The following is a 25636-nucleotide window of genomic DNA, read 5'->3' as shown; positions in this document are numbered from 1 at the left end:
TCAGGATAGGAAAAAACCCTGCAGCCTCTGGTAAAATGACTCCTCCCGCATCCCCCCAGCTTAGGAGCCTGCATGCAGGGTGCTGGTGAGCCAGGAACAGAGTGTGTAAGTGGTGTGCTCTGGTACCTGCTAGCATTGTCAGTTTAGCCTACAGTAGAATCTTGCCCGGACCAAGGTGAGGCCCCATTGTGCTGAGTGCAGGCCAGATGCACTGAGAGCTGAAAGCGTTAAGGGTCTCACTAGACAAGGCAAAGGGTGGGAGGGGAATGGGAGACCCAGCAAAGAGAAGGGACTGCCCTGGGCCATGCAGCAGGTGTGTGGCTGAGCGGGGACAGATCCCGAGTCTGCTAAGTCTGGGCGGTGCCCATGGCTGCTTGGCCATGCTTCCCATCGAAGGCTGGGAGGGAGCATGTCTGGATAGCCCCTCTTTTCCAGGCTGGGTCTGAGGGCTCCCAGCTCTGTCCCGCTGGCAGGGAGCTGTTGCACCAGGCCCACTGGGCGTGAGAAGCACCATGCAGGGAGGCAGGTGTTGGTGTGAAGGCCAGGAACGGTATCTCATCCCTGCTGCCTGTGGACCGCAGGTGTGCACTGCGATAAGGCTGGGAAAGGCAGCTGCTTCCGACAGCAGTGAGGTCAGCAGGGGAGAAGAGTTTATCAGCCATGCCCTGGTAAATTGGTGACCCAGGGACAGGGAGCAGGGAGGGGCTGGGGTGACAGAGGTGCCACCAGCTATGGAAGGATGTTGCTGGAGATGGCGGCCTTTGGCGTGGAAAGGAGGAGAGCTCCCCTCCCCCAAATGCCCCTCATCAGGGACGGGCCCGAGCCACAGTCCTGGGGCATCGGCATCCCAGCCTAGCCCTGCAGAACTGACCTTGCTGGCCAGGGCTGTGATACCAACCGGCACCATTTCCCCTCCTGGGCACTATGAAGGCTGGGCAGAGCTCCCCAAAAGGTCCCAGGGGCTGGCCCAGGCCTGCCCCTGTCAGAGGGTATTGAAGGGGTACACTGCCCGCTGGCACTCCCATGCAATGCAGCCCACAAGAGGGGCAGTGCTGTAAACAGCATGCAAGGGGGCTCCTTGGCTCCGACCCCCCTTCTCTCTGGGCACGGGTTGGGGCATCTAGCTTCTTGCAGTGAGAATCCTGCTCACCCAGATGAGTCCGGGCCCTGCCTGGGCCCCAGAAGCGGCTGATTGTGATGCTCAATGGAATGGCAGTGGGGGAGCGGAATGGGGGGAGTCTGTACTAACCCCTGGCTCTGGTGTCCCCTTTTGCACTGAGCTGCCAGAAGGGCACATGCAGAGTGTCTCATACCAATGCAGAGGAAAAGCCCATTTTCCTCCTGGAAACGGGCCACATCCATCGACCTCCCTGACTGCGGCTAACCCCTCCCTTTGCCACAGAAGCCAGCCTGGAAAGCAAACAAGCTGCCCTGCTTCTAAAAATATATCCACTTCACAAAAAAAGTGCTCCCAACTCCTGCCAATACAGTAATCAATTGCGGTATCACGGAGGTGGTGGGGGGGTGGCATGTTTGCCCTGCAGCAGGTGTTCCCATGGCCCCCAACCCCCTTGTTGGCCCTACTCCAACCTACACTGGTGCTGGAGATAAAAGACCTGCAGCCTTGTCCGCCCCATCCACATGCCTCAGCCTTGTCGCTAGCATGGCTGCTCTGTGGCTGTTCTCCTGCCTGGCAGTCCTCGGTGCGGCTCATGGTAAGCCAGGCGGGCCCTTCTCTGCTTGGGCTGCATAATCCATTAGGTGACAGCCTCATCCAGGTTCTGGAGACCCTGTGTGGGGACACAGAAGTGCAGACTGTGCCAGTCAGGCTGGGAGCTAGAAAGACACCCAGGGGCTGGCTATCTCCAGGAATCCCCTTTAGCTGCATCAGCTGGGAGGCAGTGTGGCCTGGTGGACAGGGCACTGGATTAGGACCGAGGAGATCTGTGTTCTATTCTCCACTGTGTTGCTGGGTGACTTTGGAGATATCACTTCCCTGCTCTGTGCCCCAGTTTCCCCTCTGTAAAATGGGGCAGCCACAGAGCAGCCATGATCTTGATCTTCTTTGTAAAGGACTTTGATCTCATTTGAATAAGAGCCCTTGAGTCCTGAATCTGCACATGAGTGGGTCTCAGTGTGCCGCTATTGCACTTGCCAGCAGCCAAAATGCTGTACCAGTTGCCAGACCAGGTTTGTTTAATCTAGACCAGTTTGGCTAGTTACTTTGTGCCTCCTTCAGTGCTCCTCTGCGTGATTAAGAGAGACAGTAGTCTTCAGTGCTGTCTCTAAAATGTTGTGTGTGTGAGGGGGGTATTGCTGTGGGCTGTTAAGCAACTGCTACCTTCCACACCAGAGCTGGCTGCATTTCAGCAGCTGGCCAAGCAATGCGTAATGCCTGCTGTAACAGCGGCAGTGAGTGCTGTAGATAAGGTTGCCGCTCTCACCACCTGCCTGCAGGGCAGTGCAGTAACTCTCTGAAGCTCACGCTGGGCAGCTGGAATAGTCTAGGTTTGGCCTCTGCCTGGTGGGAAAGTGGCTCAGCTGCTTTCAGGCGTGCAAAGCAGGGTATAAATACAAGGTTTTTGCTATAAACGGCCTTTATGTGCCTAGCTGCACCAGTCCAGCCTAGGGCATTGACCAGCAGCTCTCACCCTCCCTGGCCTGGGCCCCCGTGTCATCACTGATACCTTTGCCTAGTAGGGTCAGGGAATGCTGCCATTCTGATCGGGCGAGATTTGCCACATAAGAACGGCCATACTACGTCAGATGGCCGTTCTTATGTCCAGTTAGCCCAGTATCCTGTTTTCCGACAGTGGCTGGGCCAGGCACTTTAGAGGGAATGAACAGGACCGGGCAATTATCAAATGATCCACGTCCTGTTGGCCCGCCCCCAGTTTCTAGCCAACAGTGCATGGGGTTGCATCCCTGCCTATCTGGGCTAATAGCCATTGATGGACCTATGCTCCATGAACTCATCTAGTTCTTTTTGGGACCCTGTTATAGTTTTGGCCTTCACAGCATCCCCTGGCAAAGAGTTCCTCCGGTTGACTGTGTGTTGTGTGAACCCGTCATCATTTTTGTTGCCCTTCTCTACGCCTCTTCCAACTCTACTATAGTTTTTTTGAGATGGGGCGACCACATCTGCACGCAGTATTCAAGGTGTGGGCGTACCATGGATTTATATAGTGGCAATATGATATTTTCTGTCTTATTATCTATCCCTTTCTTGATGACTTCCAACATTCTGTTCGCTTTTTTGACTGCCACTGTACAGTGAGTGGATGTTTTCAAGAACTAGCCACAATGACACTAAGATCTCTTCCATGAGTGGACCAGCTAAATTAGACTCCATCGCTGTGTATGTATAAACTAAATGCATGGGTGCCACAGGGGTCGGTGACACTGCGGGTGCCAGGCAGGCTGCCCCAGGGCCATGACTCCCAGACAGGGTCTCTGGGTTTTCATTCTGAATCGGAAAGTTCCCCAGTCTCAGACTCCTCCACATAACGGATGTTCCCTTTTGGGCCCGGCTCTGGCAGTCATTCTGCCAGGCACTGCCCGTGCTCTCACCAGGCTGCGGGAGGGAGATGGACTGGAGCTGTCTCTGGTTAGGTGGTGCTTCAGCCTCAGGTGGAGGGTGGAGACCCATGCTGACTCTCTTTCCCTGCCAGGCTGTGGTGTGCAGGAAATCCAGCCCATCATCAGTGGCTATGCCCGCATTGTGAATGGTGAGGAGGCGGTTCCCGGATCCTGGCCCTGGCAAGTCTCCCTGCAGGTAAGGAGGGTGGGGAAGTCTCTCTATCGGTGCTGGGACCCTGGTTACTCCCTTTATGCCCCTCTCCCCCCCCAGCAGTGACCCAAACACTTTCCTCATTTGGCTCTGCCCCCATGGCTCTGCCCCATGCCAAGCCCCGCCCCCATTTCACAAGCCCATCTTCCCCATTTCGGCTCCCAGAGGCTGGACTCCTGAAGCCCAGACACTGGGGATGGGCTCGTGGGAAGGGTGGCTCTTGGGCTGTCCCACCCCCACCCAGTGGGGTGCTCCAAGGGGGTTATGAGCCTGTGGCTGCCCAGGACAAGCACATGCCCATGTGGCTCCTGCTAATAGAAGCAGAAGTGCCAGATTCAGTCCCTAGGGAGGCTGTAGGGAGCTCGTGCCTGAGACCAAGGAAAGGTGCCCTCCTAGCTGCCCAGGGCCATGCCTGAGCTGGGCACTGCAATTGTTTTCAGTGTGATTTGGCCCTTGCTGGTGATACCTTGGAAGGGGTGTCTCTAGGGCCTTACAGTTTCCCCCGGTTGGCAATTGCAGCAGTCGAAGACGAACAGCTGGCACTTCTGTGGTGGCTCCCTGGTCAGTGAGCGTTGGGTGGTGACAGCTGCACACTGCAGAGTGACGTGAGTGGGGACCACCCTGGGGATGGGCTGCGGGATGGGGGCAGATCAGGGATATGGCTTAGCAGCCTGTCTGGTGTCGCCTGAAGGGGGGCGGTGGGGCAGCAGGGTGCTGCTAGCCCAGAGCAGGCTCCAGCCCCAGCCATGGTGATGTCACCTCCCCTTGCACTTCGAGATCACACCTAGCGTCCAGATGATTGTTTCAGCCCTCCACCTTGTAATGCTGGACTGCCCCCAACATGCCAGGCTGCATGGGCTACCCCATCAACTACACCAAGGGGAAAACTATGCCTGGTCCAGCCAGGTTGCTGCTGGCGTGGAAGGCCCCAGCTGTGCACAGGGGAAGGCTCCCTCTGCACTGGTGAACAGCCCCGGGTGCACCTGGGCAATAGCCACAGGTAGGCAGGAATCCCTGCTGCATGGCCAAATGCACGAGCTACAGCTGTTAGCTCCCCGTCCCACAGTGCCCCGCACATAGCCCTTCGCGGGGGTGATCTCAGCTCTCCCTGGATACTAACTGCCCTCTCTTCTGGCCCCAGGAAATCCAACGTGGTGGTGCTCGGGGAACATGACCGCAGCTCCTCCCAAGAGAAAGTACAGAAATTGGCCATCCAGCAGGTGGGTGAGCGCTTGCTGACCCACTGCACAGACGCTGAGTGTCTGGGCACAACCCTGTAGTGCCATGAGCGCCCAGGGTTGCTGTCTGCTCGCTGCCTCTGTGTAGCCCCACTCTGTGGGCTGAGCTCTCTGGGGGTGAGATGGGGTACAGCTGGGAACTCCTGTGTGAGCATATCTGCTCCAGGCCTGGGGGCATTGTGCCAGCACAACAATCAGCTGAGGGAGCCCAGCTGGGGCAACTTCCCCTGCAGGGGTGCAGTGGGGGGTCCCCTCCACAGCCAGCCAATTCTGCTGGCCACAGCTCTATCTCCCCTGCCCTCTGCTGGGCATAGCCTGGTCCCCGAGGGATCTGCTGCCCTGCTCCAGCCATATGGGGAGTGTGTGCTGTCGCAGCCTGCGCCCCAGGGGACCAGGAGCCCTCCTGAGACTGCAGCTCCCAGCAGCCCACTCTGGGTGCATCAGGCACTGGGAGCGGTGGGAGGTTCCCTGCCATATGCTGCCTGCTGGCTCTAAGGAGCTGACGCAGAGGCTGCCCCAGGCCTGGTGATGCCGGCTGGTCTCAGTGCTTGCTGAATGTACCGGGCCAGGCACCATGGCAATGGGGCCCACATGAGTACCCCCACCATGGGGGAGGGGTAGCTGCAGGGACATGTCCTCATGGGCCCGTGTCTCTGCCACAGGTTTTCACCCACCCGCAGTATAACTCCTACACCATCAACAATGACATCGCGCTCATCAAGCTGGCCACGGCCGTGGAGCTGGGCAGCACTGCGGCTCCAGTGTGCCTGGCAGCTGCTGGGGAGCAGTACCAGAGTGGCCAGCTCTGCGTCACCACTGGCTGGGGCAAGACCCGCTACAACGGTACGTCCTCCTGGCACTGCAGCGAGAGGAGCCTGCATGGCCTTGGGGATGACTTCAATGGCCAGTTTGGCTGTAACAGCCCCTGGAGCTGGGTCACTCACATGCATTGCAGGGTAGGGCCCAGGACTGGGAATCGTGAGATCAAGGGTGGTTAGTTACCCACCCTATGCCTCAATTTCCCCACCTGTGGGTGGGGGACAGTAATGCTGACGTACCCTGCTGCGATGCTGTGCACACTGGTGTTTGCAAAGCACATTCAGCGTGGGGAGCAAGGGATTTCCCTCCCCATGAGTGGAGTGGGATGTGAGTTTTCCCACAACCATCTCCCCCGTCACGGCAGCACTGAGCTGTTGGCTCCCCAGGTTTCACACCCTCATTGGCATCGGGGTGTGTTGCCCCCCTGCCATGTGCACAGCACTCCTTAGAGCTGGGCGGGAGGCATGAGAAATCATTCGGCTCTGTTCCTGTCACCAGCCTGGGCTGGACTGAGCCCCTTCTATACAGGTGGTAAGGCCCAGGGCTGTAGCCCTTCTCTAGTGATGCATCTGGTCTAGACCCAATGTGCCTGGTGCTCGCCTAGAGCCACCCGTGGGCACTGGCCCAAATGCTGGGCTCACGGCATGGCCTGGGGGATCCACAGGTCGGAGCTTGAGGCAGCCATGCATTGGGGCATTGGCAGAGCAGGGCTGGAGCTAGCCCTGCGGGAGGGGTGGATCTAACTCCTAGGATGTGGACCAGAGCCCCAAAGAGCAGGCAAAGCACTGTCTGGCCAGCTGGCAGGCCAGCCCCTGTGAGCCCAGTGCTGCCAGGCTGTGGTGGGATGCTGCTTGGGCACGCCTGGCCAGCTCACCGTGTGCGCACAGGGGAACGCGAGCCAGGGCAAGTAGGGGATTGTTGGTGAAAGGGCCTTTTCCTCCACCTGGGCCAGAGCCCTCTGGCATCTCCAGGCCCTGCAATGACTGGGACCTGGAAAGCCTGTGCCTGCTTTTGGGCTGCCCGCCCCAGCTTTCAGCAGGGAGCATGGGATGCCCAGCCCTACTGGGGAGCCAGAGGGCCACGCCTTTGTAGCAGGATGGCCTGGTCGTGGGAGGCTCCTGTGCAGTTCACTCATTCCATAGGGTGTGTTCAGCAGTGCACCCAGCTCCCACGTGTGGCACATGCCAGCCACACAAGCCGTGCACCATGTCATGTGGAATGCGTGTGGCGGCTCCTTGGGGCGCAGCCCTGACCCTGCCCTCTCTCCGCTCCCTTCCCAGCCTTAAGCACCCCAAGCAAACTGCAGCAGACAGCGCTGCCCCTGCTGACCAATGAGGAGTGTAAAAACTACTGGAGCGGCAACATCCTGGACTCGATGATCTGTGCTGGAGCAGCGGGCTCCTCCTCCTGCATGGTATGGCCCCAGGGCTGGGGCTGCCCCGCTGGCCAGCCTCCTTCCGCCCCCTGCGCGAGCTCATGCCCTCTGCTGGCCGCTCTGTGCCTCTACTAGCCCTGTGGCCTTGCCACACACGGCTAGCTGGCTTGAGCCCTTCCATGGTCTTCTGCTCCCCAGGCAGGGGGAAGAGCGTAGCGATTCCTGGTGGGGTGCGAGACCCTCATGCCTGTTGCATGGGCCCATAGAGGCATTGCCCAGAGCACTGACTAGCCCAGTCATTGCTGCTTGGCTAGGAGGGGGCCTGCTGCAGAGGGGTGGGAAGCAGGGGACCGTGTGCACTTGGCTGTGGTCCCCCACGTCCTGGGGGACCAGGCCAGGGAGAATGTGCCAATCCAGGGACAGGGCCCTTGTCCCTCTGGCAGGGAGGGCAGGAATTCGGCCATAGGCAGGGGAGGGCACCCGTCAGTCCTCCTGGGCTGGTCTCTCCAGCGTGGCACAGGAGGATGAGATCCAGGCTAGCAGGGGCTCCTCCTTGGGAGGATACGCGGCAGGGTGCCTGGGCAGGGGGCTGGCACTGGAGGGCGTGGTGCCCAGCTCTCTACAGCCCTGGTGACTGAGCCTGCCTCTCCATCTGCTTCGCAGGGTGACTCCGGCGGCCCCCTTGTCTGCCAGGAGAACGGAGTCTGGCATCTAGTGGGCATTGTGTCCTGGGGCAGCAGCCGCTGTGCCACCACCATGCCAGGCGTCTACGCCCGCGTGAACCTGCTCCGTGAATGGGCCGACGGCATCATGGCCAGCAACTGAGCCTGCTGTGGGGTCTTAGCAGCTAGGCCCCAGCTCGGCAGCTGCGGCTCTGCACCCTTCTCTCCCCACAGGTGACCTAGTCCCACCTGGCTCAAAGCCAGCCATGTGGCCTTCCAATAAAACCTTTCTGGAGCATGGTGTCTCTTTGGGTTCCTGCCATCTTTGGGGCACCAGCACACTGTGTCCACCGGACTGGGCACAGCCTGGGCACCACATGCCAGTTGACCCAGCAGGGGTTGCTGACACCCACCGCGCATAAGCTGGGCCCACAGCAGCTCCCCCAACTGAGCTTTGTGCCCAAGGCAAGGTGGCCAGCCAGGCTGTGGCCACTGGTGTGGAGCCAGGGAAGCTGATCCATACAATCATAGAATATCAGGGTTGGAAGGGACCTCAGGAGGTCATCTAGTCCAACCCCCTCCTCAAAGTAGGACCAGCACCAACAAAATCCAACTAAATCCATGATTAAAGGGCTCCCAGAGCTAGGGAGGAAGCTAGCCCTCCCCCAGGGATGGAAACATCTTCCAGCAATGTCACATGATTCCTAGCCTGGCTAGGAGGGCCACCCACCCCAGGGAGAACCCTGCAGGGCATAGGATTATCAGGGGCCCCCTAAGTCTCGGCTGCACTAGAGACCTGAACTGGGCTTAGCCCCCATTGCTTAGTGCATCCCCACCAGCCAAACAGCTGTTTGAGCCCCCTCCCAGGTTTGCCTCCCCTCCGTGGAGCTCTTCACAGGTCCCAGCCATGCACTGTGCCCCACTGCAGTGTGTGTGGTGGGTAACTGAGGGTCAGGATGCGCCCATGTTGGCTTCAAGGTCTGCACGGCTCAGCCTGACCCACTAGCTAGCCCTGGCATGGGCCGTAGCTCACTGCATGGTGCAGGGCCCAGGTCAGGGGTTTGGGGCATTGGCTGTGTCTCCACTGTGGAGCTCCCATGTGCCCCCTTGTGATCCCGGCAGCCCAATCCTGTCTTTTACGCACCGCCAGTGCCCGTGCTTGCTGGCTGGGCCATGTTCAGGCACTGCCCCGGCGAGCTCCCAGCACCAGCCTCCACTGCCAGAGCTAAAGAGCAGCTGGTCTGCTTGGGAGTAGCAGATGTCTCAGCTGTGTGCCTGAGAGGGCCAGTAGCGGGCAAGTCACATCCTGGCTGTGGAGGCTGTTCAACATTCCCAGTCACTGCACCGGATGCCCCAGAGGAGCCATCGCCGAGTAAAGCTGGCCCCATGGCTTCAGTCACGGCCTCATGGCGCACTTACCTGGTGCAGCCATTGGAGGGGGGGCAGCCACGCTGCACACGGATGCGACGGTGCATCTCCAAGAGCCAGGATGGCTCCAGCCAAAGCCCCGTGTGGGGGCTGAACTCAGAGCTATGCCAGCAGGTGGCCTAGACAGGACTGGGTCTGAACACCAGAGTGCAGCCCCCACAGCTTGTGCAAGGGGGTGACAGCTTACGGGCATCTGGCTCGGGATTGTGGTGCTCAGACTCAGCTCGCCCAGCTGCTTGGGGGTTCTCCTAGCTCTCCGGGCGCTAGCACAGTGGAAGCTGTGTGGCTCGCCCAACTCTGCAAGCAGCCCAGAGCCCTCTGTAGAAAACAGTGCTCCACCCTCCTTGCCTGTGCCAGTGCTTAGTGTTCCCATCTGCTGTTACACAGCTGCCACGCTCCACGCCTAAGGTAGGCTGCAATTCAGTGCTGGATGAACGATCCAGGTGGCTAGCAGCCAGTGCTCGGGGTTGGACAGCCCTCTAGAAATGCAAGTCCTTGGCTGGCTGCTTGTTTCCTCCCTTCCCCAGCGCTGCACCATGTATAACCAATCCAGCTTCTGGTCACCCCTGGAGTCACCGTCTCTATCCCCTCCACAGCCCCTTCTCCACCTCTGGTCTGCTGAGCCCACCCTGTCTTCCCAGCGACCCAACCCCACCACACACTCCCAGACCCCTAAAAGTTTGTTTCATTTTCATAGAATTCTTTTTGGGTGGGGGGGATGTTGCAAACAGCTCTGCCCCCCCGTGAGACCCTGGAGGGCCAACACAGACTCTGACTGGTGTTTGCACCGTACACAAAATGAGTGGGGCCGGCCAAGCTCCTGGGGCAGGGGGTAGGGCTGACTAGCCCCAAAGATGGTTAGTATTGAGGCTTTGCATGGGGTTAGCAGCCAGAGACCTGGTCAGGATCAAGGCTCCATTGTGCAACATGAGAACGGTAGCCCTACAAAAACCCCTGAATTGTCTGTGTCACTTTAGGAACGAGGCCAGTTCTTCCACAGCGCTTACCGGCACTGGAGCTCTCAGCACTGCGTACCCTCCTCATTTTACAGCTGGGGACACTGAGGCAGAGACGGGGGAAGGGAATTGCTCACAATCATCTTGCAGGCCGGAGTCAGAGGCAGGAATGAAGCCCAGCTCTCCTGTGTCCCAGGCGCGTGTGGAATACACTAGGCTGCTTGGTTGATTGAAAGTGACCCCACAAAAATGGCCGCTTGAGGTAGTTTCACACATTGCTCCCTGTGTGGGGCGAAATCCTGGGGCCATGGACGTCATTAGTAAAATGACCCTGATTGCCCTCACAGGACTCGGACTTCATTGATCCCTAGAGCCAAGGCCAGAAGGGACCAGTGTGATCATCTAGTCTGACCCCCTGCACAGCCCAGGCCAGAGCCCTGCCCAACTAGTGCTCCTAGAGCAGATCTCTTAGAAAAGCCGCAAATCTCCATTTAAAAATGGTCAGTGAAGGAGAAACCCCCAGGACCCGTGGTAAATTGTTCCAGTGGTTAATTATTCTCATCGTTAAAAACTGACACCTTATTTCCAGTATCAATTTGTCTAGTGTCAACTTCCAGCCATTGGCTTGTATATTTGTTCCCCACGTGGCTACTTACAGACTGTGTCAAGTCATCCCTGAACCTTCTCTTTGTTAAGATAAGCTGACTGAGGTCCTAGGGTCTATCACTATCAAGGTTTTCTGATCCTTTAATCATTCACGTGGCTCTTCTCTGATCCTCTCCAATTTATCAACATCCTTCTTGAATTGTGCACATCACAACTGGACACAGGATTCCAGCAACGGCTGCACCAGGGCCACATGCAGAGATCAAAGAACCTCTCTGCTCCGACTTGAGATTCCCCCACTTCTGGCACGAGCTCTTCTGGCCACAGCATTGCATGCAGAGCTCATTTCAGCAGATTATGCACCATGACCCCCAAATCTTTACTCAGGGTGCCCTGGTCTTTCCCGCTGAGTTTCCTGCTCACCCCCATTTCCCCCAGCTGAGAGCCATGAACAAGCAGGCTGCACTCAGTTCCCCATCAGGCAGCAGCAGCATATGCCAATCCTGTGCCCACAGAGTGCCCCTTGTAGGCCAGAGCAACACTGCATGGGCTAAGGGGATCAGGGCCTACATCCTGATTAACCATGGGCAGGAAAGAACCCAGCTGAGGAGAGTGCTGGGAGATGGGCAAACCTCAATGAGATGTCCTAGTCAAGTGCTGTGGCCACAGGAGTTAGGGATGGAGAAGAATAACACCCGACATTTACTCAGTGTCTTTCACCCCCATAGGATCACAAAACTCTTGGCAAGCTCAATGCAGCAATCTGCTTCCCTGCTAGCAACATGCAGCCACCTCTTGGGTGGAACCTGGCAGCTGTTTATCAGCACACAGGAATGCCACACCTCAGGCGAGTGGAATGCACCCATCTCTTACTGGGTGCAACAGGAGCTTCAGTGGCCCCTTAGTCAGAGCCTCTGTGTTGCATCTCATGAGAGCTGACACAGCAGCACAGCGCGTGCTGGCACCCAGGGCTGGGGTATGGGCTTGGTACGGACTCCACAGGATGGGCAACCCCCAGGGACCCAACACCGCCAGTGGGTCTCCTATTCATAGTGACCCAGTCCCACACTGCTTAGCTGGCGAGCACCAAGGGACCACAGAGGGCACTGAGATAATGGCCTCATCAGGCAGATACTTGGGGGGCTTTCCAACTCCAGCCTGTGCCTTAGGAGCTCCCAGAGGAAAAAGAGGTGTTCTCCCGTCTCCATCTGCCGTGAGAACGTGGGATCCCATCTCCTCTGCATTCCAGACAACGCTCACACACCAGCCCCCCCAACACAACCACAAGGCAGAGGGGCTCTAGGCAAACCTTTATGCTGCCATGCCAGCAGGCTCCATGGCAACGAGTATCCCTACAGGCCGGGAGTGAACCTGCACATTTCAAGGCACCAATTTCGTTTCACATTTCTGCTACAGCCGATTTTAGCAAACCCCAGCGGTGATATGCCACGGTAAGGCGCACCTCCCTGTGTCCATCCTATCGTCCCCAGGGGCTGTCTGTCGGGCCAGGCAATGGACACACAGACACTCCTCTGGCTTACAGTTTGACCAGTTTCCTTTTCATCTCCACCCAGATACTATTGGATTGATTCGTTCTGCACAATTAAATGTCTGTCATTTAGCAGAGGGAGATCTCATTAATTAAATTAGGCCCCAAAGTCAATGGAAATCACACTCGCCCCTAACTGTCGGCTGACACTACAGGACTTCCGTTCGATTGCTTGCGCCCGCTCTAATTGCATTGCTCCGATTCAAATTCTAGTTCTTTTTAAAAATATCATCCATTGGCTCAACGCACCCTGAATCCATCTTGGACAATGATGATTTGCCTCTGTGGCTTCATTACGGGGGGTCCAGGGCCCCCTCTTCTTTCCGAGGCTACAACCTCTGTCCTGGCTCCCCAGCTTTCACCTCGAAGCACCCTTAATGAATTGCCGGCGCGGCCTAAAACCTATCTTGCTCTTCGGGGGAAAAGGGGAGGAGTGAACAGGAGCCCAGCGTCGTTGTTTGTTTTGTGCCCCCCTTTATCCCCCCCATGGGAGTCTCTTTAAATATTTACAAGCCCATTTACACGCCTCTCGTGCTCCACTGCACATCCATAGAGGCAGTCATTAATAGTAGACTGATCTCTCCGAGGAGTTCCCTGTGCGGTGTGTACCAGTGAGGCTGTCACATGGCCGCCAGCTGCCCCAGCACCATCCTGAACTGCTGCGTGCTATTGGCCAGGTCTTTGACCCGCTCCACCATGTCCTTGGCGGCAGAGGGGGACGGGTAGTGGAGGGCGGCGGCCTTGGTGGTCACCACAATTTCCTTGAGCATGTCGCACAGTAGGTTGCTGTAGTGGGTGACCTTGTGGCGCACGTCCTGCGCCCGGGCCTGGCGCGACAGGGTATCACCGATGAACACCAGCTTGTGGGCACTGAGGATCACAAATTTGCTGTGGGCCACGAAGATCTTGGGCGGCTGGTTGGTGCCCACGGCGGTGAAAAAGGCATCCACGGCATTGGTGAGTGTGGTGAGGTTGGCCTCGCACTGCTCCAGGTAGAAGAGGAGCAACTGGCGGTCGGAGGGGCACAGGGCACTGCCGCCCTGCACCTGGGCATAGTGCTGCGGTGGTGTCCAGCTGGAGAGGTCATTGTCGATGGGGCGTGTGACCTCCTGCTCCAGCCGCTCAAACTGCTTCAGCTACAGGAGGAGACAGACAGCACGTTAGGGGCAGGGTGTGGCTAGCCCTGGCTGAGTGCGATAAAGTGCCCCCTCCCACAGTGGCTGGCTCCTGCATCTGCTACCAACACAGCCAGAGGAGTCACTATCACGCACCTGCGCTGCAGCCTGGCACTGTCAATGCTGCCCAAGGGGATTAGGCACCAACTCCCATCGTTCTTGAAAATCTCTGTCTAAGTGTCAAAGGCCCCAGGTTCATCCTGGCTGATAGCAGTGGGGCTGGCATGCCCAGGCCTGGCGCTACTCACCGAGTGTGGCATGGACAGACACCTCACTGCAAGCAAGTGTGTCCAGAGCCCCAGTCCTAGGTACCAGGAGAAAGGGGAGCAGCGAGGCTCAGATAAAAGCGCAGCCATGGGGGAGGGAGCCAGAGTCTACCCCCATGGGCCCTGCAGGGCAGGCCTGGCCATGGGGGAGGGAGCCGGAGTCTGACCTGCCTCACACATTGTCTACAGCATTAATTCCAATTGCAGAATGGCTAAATCTGCCTCCTGAATGTCTGCACTGCCCCCAGCAAGTCAAAGGGGCAGAGCAGGGAACTGCTGTGTGCGCAGGAGTCTGGACTTGACTTGACAGCATCCTTCGGCCTAGAGTTTCCCAGAGGCTGGATCCCTTTATTGTTTATTATTTGTATTACCCAGCCCCTAGGATTGGGAACAGGGCAGCCTCAGGCCCCTTTTGCCTTCAGGAGGATTCCCCCCAAAGCCAGGAGGATCTCCTTTGGGAGACAGGGTGAGCTGGGGCGCATACACGAGTGCGTGGATCTTCCTGACACAGGGGCTGCGCCATGAATGTCAGGTCAGGAGGGGCCTGGGCAGAGAGCCGGGCCTTGCTTGGGGAGAGCCATCTATAGCAGAGAGCACTTCCCATTGCTAGCCAAGCCCCTGCCTGTGCTCCCCAGGCTCCTGTCAGGGGGCTGAGGGAGTGGGAGCCCCCCCGAGAGGGCTGGGCCCTGGTACCTGCTGCTGCTCCAGCTGCCCCTTGCCCTGCCGCATGATGTTGCCTTTTTCCAGCAGCTCCTTCTGGGTTTTCTCAAACTCCTCCTTGCCCTGGAAGAAGGGAGGCCAGGGGGTGAGTAATGGCCATGAGTGGGGAGGGTCCCTTCATCACAGCCCACTGCGGGGTTCCCCTGGTGGGAGCCCATCCCACACCAGGGCAGAGATCCAGGATGCCCTCTCTCTGGCAGGGAGCACAGCGATGAATGGGGCTGGCCTGGCACAGTCACCCCATCCCGGCCTGGGGAGCCCTTGCTCTGGGAGACAGCTCTATGCCCCAGGTCCTAGCCCCTCCCCATGCCCCTCTCCTCCAGAACGGGTAGGGGCTGGCTCTCCAGCTACCGGCCCTGGGGGGCTGCCTACGCCCTGGACTCTGTGGTGACAAGGGGACTGGGAGCCCAGCCTGCCTGCAATGAGCCCCAGGGGGGTATCGAGGGCTCCCGCGAAGGGGCGGATTGCAGCCACCCCGTGAGGAACCCGAGAGGCAGCTGCCCCTCTGCAGCTCCAGCACGCAGTGCCCCACCCCTCAGAGCAGAGCATGGGGCAGGTGGGACCAGCACGCCCAGCCCTCCTGCTACATACACAGCTGGCTTTAGTGCTGCAGCCTGGGTGCAGTCCTGCAGGAGGCCATGCAGTGGCGCTGCAGGCTCACAGCTGGAGAAGGCTGGCTGGCCAAACTCCCGCCCAGGCTGGCTGAGAACCATGGGTCCCAGATGGCACATGCCAAGCTTGTCAAACCGCACTGGCTGGCTGGGTGCCCAGCACCGTGGCCTGGCCAAGGGGAGATGCCCAACAGGGCTTGGGCTGGAGGACCCGGCCAGGAGGAAGGGAGGGAGGCAGGCTCACCCCCCGTCCCCCCGTAACTGGCGCTAGTTGTGGCTTGGCTAGCCCCAGGCAGGGGCTGCGTCCACACGGCCCCCTGGGAACGGCTGCTGCTGAAGAAACGCAGCCAGCGCGTGGGCACCTGGGTGGCAGTTATGGGGCACATCGAGAGGGATCCTCAAGGACCCAGCAGACTGAAGGCCCCCTTCAGCCCCCCAAATAGGGGGAGGGAGCCCGACAAGCATGGGCCTATGGACTGTCAAAGGGGCAAGGAACCCTACCTTCACCCGGTGCCCAGCATCAGGGCCTTAGGGAACCTGCCCAGCCCAGGCTCACCCTGCGACCCCCTTACCCGGCTTGGGATGTGGGAACTCCCTGGCCAGGTCAGTCTGCCAGGGAAGGAAGCAATGGTGCTGGGTGGTGGCAAGCAGCAGGCACCAGTCCCTGCTCCCACGGCCTTCCCAGAGTCAGTCCCAGCTGGACCCACGGCTCCCCCGCCGGGGCTGGGCACAGGGGCACCAAGCGGGTGAGGCCCAGGTACATTTCAACACACCCTGCCCGGGGGCACCAGCTCTGTGCCTGGGGCAGGGGCGGCAGTGCTGGAGGGAGAGGCAGGAGAAAGAGGCCTCATGGGAGGGGGAGAAGCAATGCGGGAGGACTGTCTCAGTCAGGGGGGACCGGGGTGCCCCCAGTGAGATGTACCTCCCTCCAGAGCAAGCCCAGCCCCCCATTTGGCCCTCGGGTGTCCCCCTGCTGCCCACCTGCAGATGCACGTAGTCATAGTCCTCCATCCAGCCACTCTCACTGTTCTCGTATGGCCCGTCGGGCGAGTCCTGCGCCAGGAACTTGGGCGGGGAGGGCAGGGGCCGTGACTGGATGCTGCTGGCCTTGTCGACTGGCGCCAGCTGGGGGTGGCTGGCGAGGAGCAGGCTGGCGTCTGGGCTGTCCACCAGCGGCTTACCCCGTCTGAAGAGCAGGGAGGCGTTGCCATGCAGGAAGGACGCCAGCTGCTTGGTGTCGTCAGGGATGCCCCGTGAGTACATCACCAGGCGGTCCAGGTCGTCGGTGCTGCCTGGCTTGCCGGACACTAGGGCGCTGGGGGCCCAGCCACAGACATCCAGCGCCTGGCTGTGCCGCTGCAGGGCCTGGTACACGTCCTCCATCTTCTGCAGCTGCTTGCTGAGCTTGGTGTGCAGGGCACGGTCGGAGGCCTGGGCCGCGTTGCCCACGGCCCCGCGGGCAAACTCCAGCAGGTCCCGCAGCGCCCCCTTGATGCCCTCGGCTGCTGCCCGCAGGTTGGGTGCATGGAGCTCCAGCTGCTCTGGGCTACGCCAGCCGGTGCTGATGAAGGACATGAGGTAGGAGACGGAACCACTGATATGGTGTTGGAGCCGGGCCAACAGCTCCATGGCCGCATCCAGGTCCAGGCCCAGCTCCTTGGGCGCCTCCTTGCCCGGCCCCACGTCCAGCGAGGAGCTGGAGACATTGCTGCGGGTGCTGCCTGTGCTGGAGGCTGAGAGGCGTTTGGCATCGCCTGCCCTGGCTTCCCGGTCCACCTGCGGTGGTACATCGTAGATGTACTCGCCCTCGGCATCCAGGCTACTAGCGTGCAGCTCCCGGGGCACATCGTACACGTCCTGCGCAGGCCCCACCGGCTTCCGCAGGCCAGGCAGCACGTCGTAGATCTCCTGTGGGAAGGGGGCCTCGGGGGCGCCCTTCCCTGCCACCGGCGGCACGTCGTACACGTCCTCGGGCAGGGCCGGCGGAGGTAGGTCCAGCGCCTTTGGCTTGGCAAAGGCGGCGGGCACGTCGTAGGTCTCCTCTCGGGAGGGGCCGTCCGGGACGTCCTTGCTCACGGATGGGGGGACGTCATACACCTGCATGGGGGACAGCAGCTCTGAGCGCCTGGCTCTGCCCGCGCCCCTTCCTACCGCCTGCGCCCAGCCCTGCCCGCGCCCCTTCCCGCCGCATGTGCCCCTTCCTACTGCCTGCGTCCGGCCCGCACCCCTTCCTCTTGCCCACGCCCAGCCTTGCCCATACCCCTTCCTGCATGTAATGTGCGGTCGTTCCCACACTCTGTTCTGCACACATCGCCCGGCCCTGTCCGTGCCCCTTCCTACCTGCCCGTGACCCTTCCCACTGTCAGTGCCCAGCCCTGCCCATGCTCCTTCTTGGTGTCAGAGCAGATGCTGTGGTGGAGCCCCGTGGGGTCAGAAAACCGCCCAATATTTATTATTTTTCAGAAATCTGGTGGCTTTGAAGCCACTCTGGTGGTTGTGGGGCCCGCCTGGTGCTTCTTGGAGGCTGGGGGCTGGGACCTGCCCCCCAGTTCCTGCTGCCAGTTCCCACTGAGCCCCCTGCTCTAGCAACCCCAGGTGCCCGCCCCTGCTTGCCTGCGGCACCGTCTGAGCTCGCCAACGCTGCGCTGACCCCACCTGGGAGCTCGGCTGGAGGAAATCCTGCGCTGTGCCCTGCCTCCTCCCATGTGGGGGCTGGCATGGTGCCACCACGCTGCAGAGCCAGGCAAGGCTTAGTGCTGGGGCATGCCAAGGAACGCAGGCTGGGAGACCAGCCCTGGGGCAGGCAAAGGAGTTCCCATGCCCTCCTGCCCGCATTCAGACCCCCTTGGCGCCACTCACAGTTTGGGGAGCCTGGTGCAGGGCCTTCTCCACGCTGGGTGGCACATCGTAGATCTCCTGGCCAAGCTCCCGGCCGGTGGGGCCCTTCACTGCCATTGGGGGGGTGTCATAGACCTGCAAGCACGGCAAGCAATGGCATTGGTTCCTGCGGCTTGTGCACGCCCGGGCACCTGCACGTAGCCACACGTATCTCTAGGGACACTAGGACAGTCGGATGGCTCAGCCCCACTGTCCCAAGTCCAGGAGCCTGGCTGACAGTAGCCAGGAAGGAAGAAGGTTCATGGGCCCCACAATAGAGAGACGGGGGGAGGGTCATCTGTCCCCCATATCGCTCTCATCATATAGATGGCCTCCAGTTCAGCCTGATCGGTTAGTATCCCTTCTGCCTTTGCTAGCACTAACCATGAATCTCTTTGAAGCTTGCTACAGTCTAGGTCCTGGACACTTCATGTGGTAGCGAGTTCCACATGCTAATCACACTGGAATCTGCCCTCTTTTCAGCATCATTGGGTGTCCCTTGTTCTCGCATTGGAGACCCTTGGACCAGTCGGGGAGGAGAGAGCTCCTGCCCTGCATGTCACCCCCTGGTGGACGAGTAAGGAGACAAGAGCCAGAGAAGAAGCTCTGCCCCCAAGCCCAGGTGGACAAAGTCAGGGGCATGGGGAGAGCACCTATGGGATAAGGGAGGGAGAGGGGCAGCTAGCTAGCCACACTAGGCCACACATACACAAAGGCCTCCCAGCGCGCCCAATTGCTGACACAGGGCCTCACCTCCTGGCTGTACTGGCTGGCGAGCACCCCCCGGACAGGGGGCACGTCGTAGATCTCCTGGGGCCCGGAGGCGAGGAGGTGCCGTGGGATGTCGTACTCATCCTGCTCGCCTTTGGCTGAGTCGTAGACGTAGACCTGCCCCACCCGAGTGGGCACCACCACCTGGAAGAGAGGACAGGGGGTGAGCAGGGCGCTGCCACGCAGCACAGGTGCCCCCAGCCCAGGGGGAGCAGAGTCTCCCCCGGTACGGGTGGGCGGCGGCTCTGGGGAGCAGAGAAGAGAAACTGTGGGGGTTCTGCACCCAGGAGCTCCTGCCTAGGCACTGAACGAGGGGCAGTGCCCCCAGTAAGTGCCCCCATCCCAGCTCCAGGCCGACGGGCAGCCCCCACGCACCTGGTGTCCCCTGTTCACATTGGAGCAGAGGACAGATGTTCTGCAGCCAGCTCTGCCTCCTGAACCGCTCCCCGTCCCCATCCTGCCCACCTGGGAGTGGCAGTGCCAGAGCCTGCAGCCACTGCCAGCCGGCCCAGCACAGCCAGCCAGAGGGAGCCGGTCGTGGCTGTGAGATGCCTCCGGGGGAACAAAACAAGCCAGCTGCCAAGCTCCCTGGACATGCAGACAGCAGGTGGGAGCTGGGGCGGGGGGGGGGGGGGGGCAGCTACAATGCAGGCAGCACTCCTCCAATGCAGTTGGGCATATGGCGAGCAGCAGCTGGCACCACTGGCCTCACACTGCCCCAGTTGGCAGCCCAGGGCTGATGGGAGAGCCCCTCCCCAAGAGCTCACATGCCAGGCTGGTGAAGGGAGGAGTGCCACCCTGTTTTGGAGGGACTGAGGCTCAGAGAGACCACGGGGCACAGCCTGGGTGCCACAGAGAGACTACGATGAAGCCAGGAACCCAGATGGCCCAAGAGCCATAGCCGCGAGTCCAGCTTCCATGGAGGCGATGGGAGGTGGGTGGGACTCACTATCATCCCAAGGCAGAGCCAGCCCGGCTTCTCCCGCTATCTACCCCAGCCCTGTGAGCCAGTGGGAGGCAGAGAAGGGCATGAGGGCAAAGGGCTCCGTGCCCATCTCTGTCGCTCTCCATGGCTGGGCAAGGACAGGGTCATGTAGCCCTCCGGAGTCTGCCTGTGGCATGGTGAGGAATGCACCGGCTGCGGGGCTGGATGAAGGCGAGGGAGGCGAGGGGCCCGGGTGCACCCAGCTGTGCCACATGGCTTGGGCCAGCTGGCACCGTGGCAGGGTCCGCACCCAGCCCACATTTACATGCCAGTGGGGTCTGATCATTGAGCTGCTGATCAGAGCCAACTGGAGCTGGGGTGAAGGTGGGATGGGGGGGCTGCGACACTCCCCATGGAATGGAACAATGGACGGCAGATGGGAGCCAGCTCCTCAGAGCCTCCCTGGGCGGGTGGGAGGCGGAGAAGGGAGCTGCACAGGGGAGGAAGAGATGGGACTGTTTGTGGGAAGGGGTACGTGTGGGGGAGGGGAGAGAGGGCTGTGCGTTTGGGAGCATGCTGTTGCCACGCCCAGGCCCAGCTCAGCATGTGAGGAGAGGGCTGCCGGAGAAGGAACGACAGTCCGGTGGTTAGGCTGAAAACTGGTACTTAGCAGACCCAGGTTCAAACCCCAAATTGACCACAGACATGCCCAGATGACTCTGGAGATGTGCCTCAGTTTCCCCTACTGTTGAGTGGGAGCTCGAGCCCTGTCTGGGCCCCCGGGGGGCTGTGAGGTGCTCCCATGCCACAGGGAGTGTGGCTCAGTGAGCGTAGCCATGCCCCAGGCAGGAGCACCCAGCTGTGGGAGAAAAGGCAGTGGCTGAAAGGCGAAGGACCAGCCAGGGCTGCCGTCCTCTGCACACACCACTGCAGCAGGTGCTGCCAGGGTTCCACCAGCCGCACAGGGCCTAAAGCTGGCCTGGGCCCCACACTGGCCTACAGCCTACCCATGGGAGTTGGGCATATCAGGGCCCAAGTGACAAGAACATTAACCTGTGGGTAGAAGGGCAGCAGCAGAGCTGGGGAGAGCCCAGGGCTGGGATAGGACAGTGTGTGTGTCTGTGTCATTGTATGAAACCACAGTGGTTTGGGGCTGATAACACCCCAGGCACCCCCCCCGGTCCCTCCACTGCAATGTGCTCCCTGCACGTGGGTCAGCTCCTGATGCAAGCAGTGGGGGGCTGGGGCTTAGGCCTGCAGGAGGCAGCTCGCTTGGCATAGCTTCCCCCCAGATGGTGTTTGCACAGCTGAGCACATGGGCCTGTGCTGGGCAGGCAGCGCCCTGAAGTGGCTCCTCCCGCCTGGGGCACTGGGTCTGGAGCTGCCTGCTGTCTGTACACATTGCTGCATGCTGGCCATGGCCAGTTTGGGCTGAGGGATTGCAGCCCTGTTTCTAGGGCCTGGGCTGTGGGGAGCGAGCTCTGCAGCACCCCTGGGCTGGCTTGCAGGTCAAAGGTGCCCAGTGCAATCCCGGCTCCAGCAGCCCGCTTTGCTCCTCACCCATCTTAAAGCCAGAAGGGGCCATCTAGTCTGACCTCCTGCACATTGCAGGCCACAGAACCTCATCCACTCCTGTAACAGACCCCGAACCTCTGGCTGAGTCACTGATGTCCTCAAATCTTCATTTAAAGATGTCAAGTTACAGAGAATCCACCATTTACTCTAGTTCAACCCAGCAAGTGACCCTGCCCCACACTGCAGAGTCTCTGTCAATCTGACCCAGGGAAAATTCCTTCACCTAAATACAGCCATCAGTTAGACCCTGAGCATGTGGGCGAGACCCAGCAGCCAGAGAGCTGGGAAAGATTTCTCGGTAGTGACTTAGAGCCTGCCCCCGGCCATTGGGGATATTCGCTCCTTACCAACCGTTCAGTTCCTCGCTTAATCCCCAGCTCTTCCCATGTGACTAACAGCCCCCCAGGATGCTGTCTGATGCCTCACTGGCATCCTATTAGAGCTGCAGAGTGATTGCCCTGCTGTAAAACTGGGCTGTATTTTATCCCGATTGCCCTTTGCCTTTATGACCTTACCAGGGTGGCAGGATTGCCCTGCTCCCAGTGTGCCTCGCTGGAGTGCCAGGTGGAGCCAGAACTCCCCATGAGCCATGCCCAGAGACAGGTCGTGTCTCCCCCCTGTGCCAAGGGTGCTGCCAGGGCCATTCCTGGCATGGGCTGTTAGCCTGGCACTGGAGCCAACCTCTGCCCCAGAGCTGCAAGGGCTGCCCCCAACCCAGGGAGCTTTGCCATGGACGATCAGCCCACGCTGGCACCTGGCAGAGTAGCTGCTGCCTTGGTGCACCTGCTCTGGGAAGCACGGGCCAGGCTGGCTCCCTGGCCAACCCCAGGGAGGAGTCTGCCCCAGGCTGGGAGGAGGAGGGTTATGACCGGTGTGCCCCTGCACTCGAGCCTTTGGTCCTGGGGGCAGAATCCCTGTAGCAGCAGGCATTCCCAGCCTTCCATCCATGCCTATGTGTGCGCCTGCCTGCTTCAGGGCATGGGCATGTCTGCGGGCAGCCGTCTGCGTGCGTCTGCGTGTGCGCATGTGTCTGCATGTCTGCGTGCACGTGTGTCTGTGTGCATGTCTGTCTGCACATGTGCACGTGTCTGTGTGCATGTCTGCGTGCATGTGTCTGTGTGTACATGTGTGAGTGTCGGTCTGTGTGCATGTCTGCAAGTCTGTGTGCATATCTGTGTGCATCTGCCTGTTTCTGGGCATGGGCACATCTGCAGGCGGCCGTCTGTCTGCGTGTGGCTTATGGATGCACCAATGCAGCCAGTCAAGTGGGCGTCTGGCACCATCGCAGCTCTGGGGGTGTGGGGGATACCACTAGCTGACTCACAGAAGAGATAGTTTGTAGCATTGTAAACACACTGAACGGCACAGAGGACTCCAGAGCTGGCTGGCTGGGGTCCCTCCCCAGGGAGGCATGGACCTAGCAGGCTCCACCCTGCTTCCCCTTGACTCCTGCATCCCCTGGGGGGACCTAAGGGATCCATTAGTGCTTGGGGCTCAGAGCAGCCCCTGCGGGCAGAAGGTAGCTGGGGTTTCCCTGAGCGGCGGGGGTTCATGGGGTGTACCCGAGTCCCAGGGTGCATGTCTGTGCGCATACCCTGCATACTGAGGAGGGGGGCAGGTATCTAGGCAAGGTTCCACCCACAGCCCCCAACTATCCCTGCCCCTCAATCTGCCAGTGCCCCTGAATCCCAACCTGCAGCCCGCTGCCATCCTAGCCCAGGGCTTCCCACCCCCATCTACCCCTCGATCCTGACCAGTAGATGTAACATACGCTCTCAAGTGACAGCTGACACCAGAAATTCAAGGCTTAACAGATCTGGGGAGCAGCAGCCTCTGGCCCCAGATTGTACTGGGGAATTCCCCCCACCTCTCCCCAGCAGCTGCTTCTCCTGCAAGACAAACCCTTGGAGGCAGGGACGGCCTCTTCCTGAGATTGCAGAGGGCACCACCAGCCAGGCCAGCTGCCAGCCTGTGATTTTGCTCCCCGGCCCCTGTAAGCTCAGCCAGGCTGCTCTGATTGGCATGGATTAGCTGCCCTGGCACTAAGGGGCTGGTGGGTTTCACTTCTCTGGGGTGCAGTCTTACAGCCTTACTGGGCGGTGCTACCACAAGTGGGCTGCCCTGTGGGGCAGGGGTGAGGATCGGCTAGCCACTCCAGCTAAGGGCCCCATCCCCTCACTCCAGGGTGAGGGACTGGGGCTTTCAGAGCTCAGGGTTCCTGTCCCCCACTCCCATGGGTGAGAGCAGGGTATGGCAGCAGCACATCCCACCTGTGCAAGGGGTGTCCTGTAGCCTGCCCAGCCCGGGGCTGCACGTGGAGGACCAGGAGCACCAGGACAATGGGGTCAGCCACAAGGCAACGCTCATAGAACTGCCCCCCCACCCCAGCTGCCAGGCCTGCTGGGAGCAGGGGCTTCGGATCCCAGCTCTGCCAGGGGTTTTGGATCCCCACTGCTCTGGGGGTGGCAAGAGAAGCCACCCAGCTGCTCCGGTTGGCTCATGCCCTAGCACCCTGTACACACCCCTCTATCCCACTCCACCCCCCCAGCCCCCATCCACACCCCTCCAGCCCCCCATACCCACCCCCAGCCCCCCATACCCACACCTCTAGCTACCCAGACACATCACACTATCCCTGCATCCACCCCCCCACCTTTCTCTAATCATTCACACCTCTGTACACACCTCTCCAGCTATGTCCCACCCATCCCCAGCCCTCTATCCCCCCATCTATCCATTCTGGGCTCCCCAGGAAGCAGAGCACAAGCTGTAACAGCCCTGAGGCTGCTCTAACGTGCCTGGGGGCCGGGCAGTGCAGAGGGGCATGTCCCCCAGAGGGCAGGGATCAGGGGACTGAGAATCTCCAATGGGATGGGATGACAGTGCCCCTCACTCCCACAGCCCCCCACCTTTCCACCCAGCGCCAGTCGTGGTACAGCCAGGTGGAGCCACTGGGCACAGCCAGGCCTTACGTCAGCTCCCCGCCACACCCCCCACTGTGGTGTGAGCTGGGGGAAGAGGCAGCCCCTCCAGTTCCTGCTACAGCCAGCGCTCGCCTGCTGAGGCCAGCTGCTGGGAGCAGGACAGGAAGGTAACAGACTCCGGGCTTGGCTGGTCACAGGCCAAGCTTCAATACCACGTGCTTGGCCTTGGCAGCTGCAGCGTCAGGCCCAGCCTCAAGGTCAGGCTGCCGGGCAAGGGCAGGTGGGGGATGGCCTAGCTCCTGCCACAGCTGGGGATCAGGATCCAGGCCCTGATCCTGCCCACAGCTGAGCCCTCCCCCCGCACAGCCACATGGACCCCAGAGCAGTGCAGGATCGGGGTCCCAGGCACGACTGCGCTGACCCCAGCCAACCCCACCGAGACACCCTCTGCCAGGTGCTGGAGAGCCCTGGTGGGGGCCCTGGGTACAGGGCACACGGCCTTGGCATGGAGCCCCCGGGCAAGCGAGCCAGCAGGACCCAGCCATGGGCATGGCCAGCGTGGGCGTCTCCTCGGGAGAAGGGGGAGGAGGCGGCACCGGCTCAGCCCAGCCATGAGACCACCAACCCCCAGGTAAGCTGCACCCCAGCTAGCCCTGGACACAAGGCCGGATTTGCACAATGCCCGAGTTCCAGAAGAGCCAGCTGCAGTGGGTGAGGGTGGTGTGAGCTCAGCACCCAGGGCACTATGCCAGGGTGCCCACTGGGAACGGGCCCATGGGCACAGCAGAACCACACCACTCTATTTCACCGAGATCCAGCCCCCTCACATGGACAGTTCCTGTCCCACCAGAGCCCCTCCAGTGCCCAAAATCCTCTGCCTGGGGATACAGAGGTAGGAGGGGTCCCAGGATGTTCGCCAGCCCTGAGGGGTCTAAACCAGTCTGCCCCCGGCAGAGCCTCTCAGGGTTCAGCCCTGACCTTGCCACGGCCAAGCTGGGAGTGGCTGGGACCTGAGACGAGGTTCAGCCCAGCCCAGGACAGGGGCCTGCAGCAGAGGAAGGTGCCAGACCCTGCCCAAAGCAGCCATGGCACAAGCTGAACCAGGCTCCTGCCCACTCCCAGCAGAGGCTAGCTTCACCCAGAAGTGCAAGCCCTTCCAACAGCTCTCAGGCATGGACACAGCCTCCCCGCCGCTCCCCGAACCCCTTCATGGCTCCCACACGTGTCCAGCACTTGCTGGGAAGCTGCAGCCCCCACTCGTTGGCTACCCTGCCATCCCGGGGCAGCCTCGGCCCAGGGCTCTTGACAATGCACCAACAGCAGAACTCACTGGGGACGGGAGTAAGAGGCGCTTTAAGGGTAGGCAGTG

The 25636-nt window shown here is 60.5% G+C and overlaps 2 protein-coding genes across 4 annotated transcripts in view; one reads left to right on the top strand and one right to left on the bottom strand.

The window, feature by feature from the left end:
• Positions 1-1633: 1633 nt before the first annotated feature.
• Positions 1634-8502, top strand: LOC119841178 (chymotrypsinogen A-like). Of its 2 annotated transcripts, none has more exons than XM_038368373.2 (7): positions 1634-1715; positions 3672-3775; positions 4277-4395; positions 4932-5010; positions 5691-5871; positions 7128-7261; positions 7886-8502. In XM_038368373.2, the coding sequence occupies exons 1-7, from the start codon at positions 1664-1666 to the stop codon at positions 8045-8047; spliced, it is 831 nt and encodes a 276-aa protein (XP_038224301.1). In that variant the 5' UTR covers positions 1634-1663; the 3' UTR covers positions 8048-8502. The 2 variants fall into 2 exon arrangements, with proteins under 2 accessions (XP_038224301.1, XP_038224302.1); XM_038368374.2 differs by having other exon boundaries at positions 4310-4395; positions 7886-8496.
• Positions 8503-12169: 3667 nt separating this feature from the next.
• Positions 12170-25636, bottom strand: part of BCAR1 (BCAR1 scaffold protein, Cas family member) — a 37538-nt gene continuing 24071 nt past the window's right edge. Inside the window, exons 3-7 of one of the 2 annotated variants that reach the window (XM_038368670.2) lie at positions 18826-18987; positions 18055-18168; positions 16177-17292; positions 14558-14647; positions 12170-13559 (exon numbers count right to left, since the gene is read on the bottom strand). In XM_038368670.2, the coding sequence (XP_038224598.1) occupies positions 13044-13559; positions 14558-14647; positions 16177-17292; positions 18055-18168; positions 18826-18987 (1998 nt within the window). In that variant the 3' untranslated portion in view covers positions 12170-13043. The remainder of the gene's footprint in view (positions 13560-14557; positions 14648-16176; positions 17293-18054; positions 18169-18825; positions 18988-25636) is intronic. The other variant, XM_043495366.1, reaches the window with a different exon arrangement.

The sequence above is a fragment of the Dermochelys coriacea genome, chromosome 12 (genome assembly GCF_009764565.3).
Source record: "Dermochelys coriacea isolate rDerCor1 chromosome 12, rDerCor1.pri.v4, whole genome shotgun sequence".
Classification (NCBI taxonomy): domain Eukaryota; kingdom Metazoa; phylum Chordata; order Testudines; family Dermochelyidae; genus Dermochelys; species Dermochelys coriacea.
This window is presented reverse-complemented; position numbering and strand designations above follow the sequence as displayed.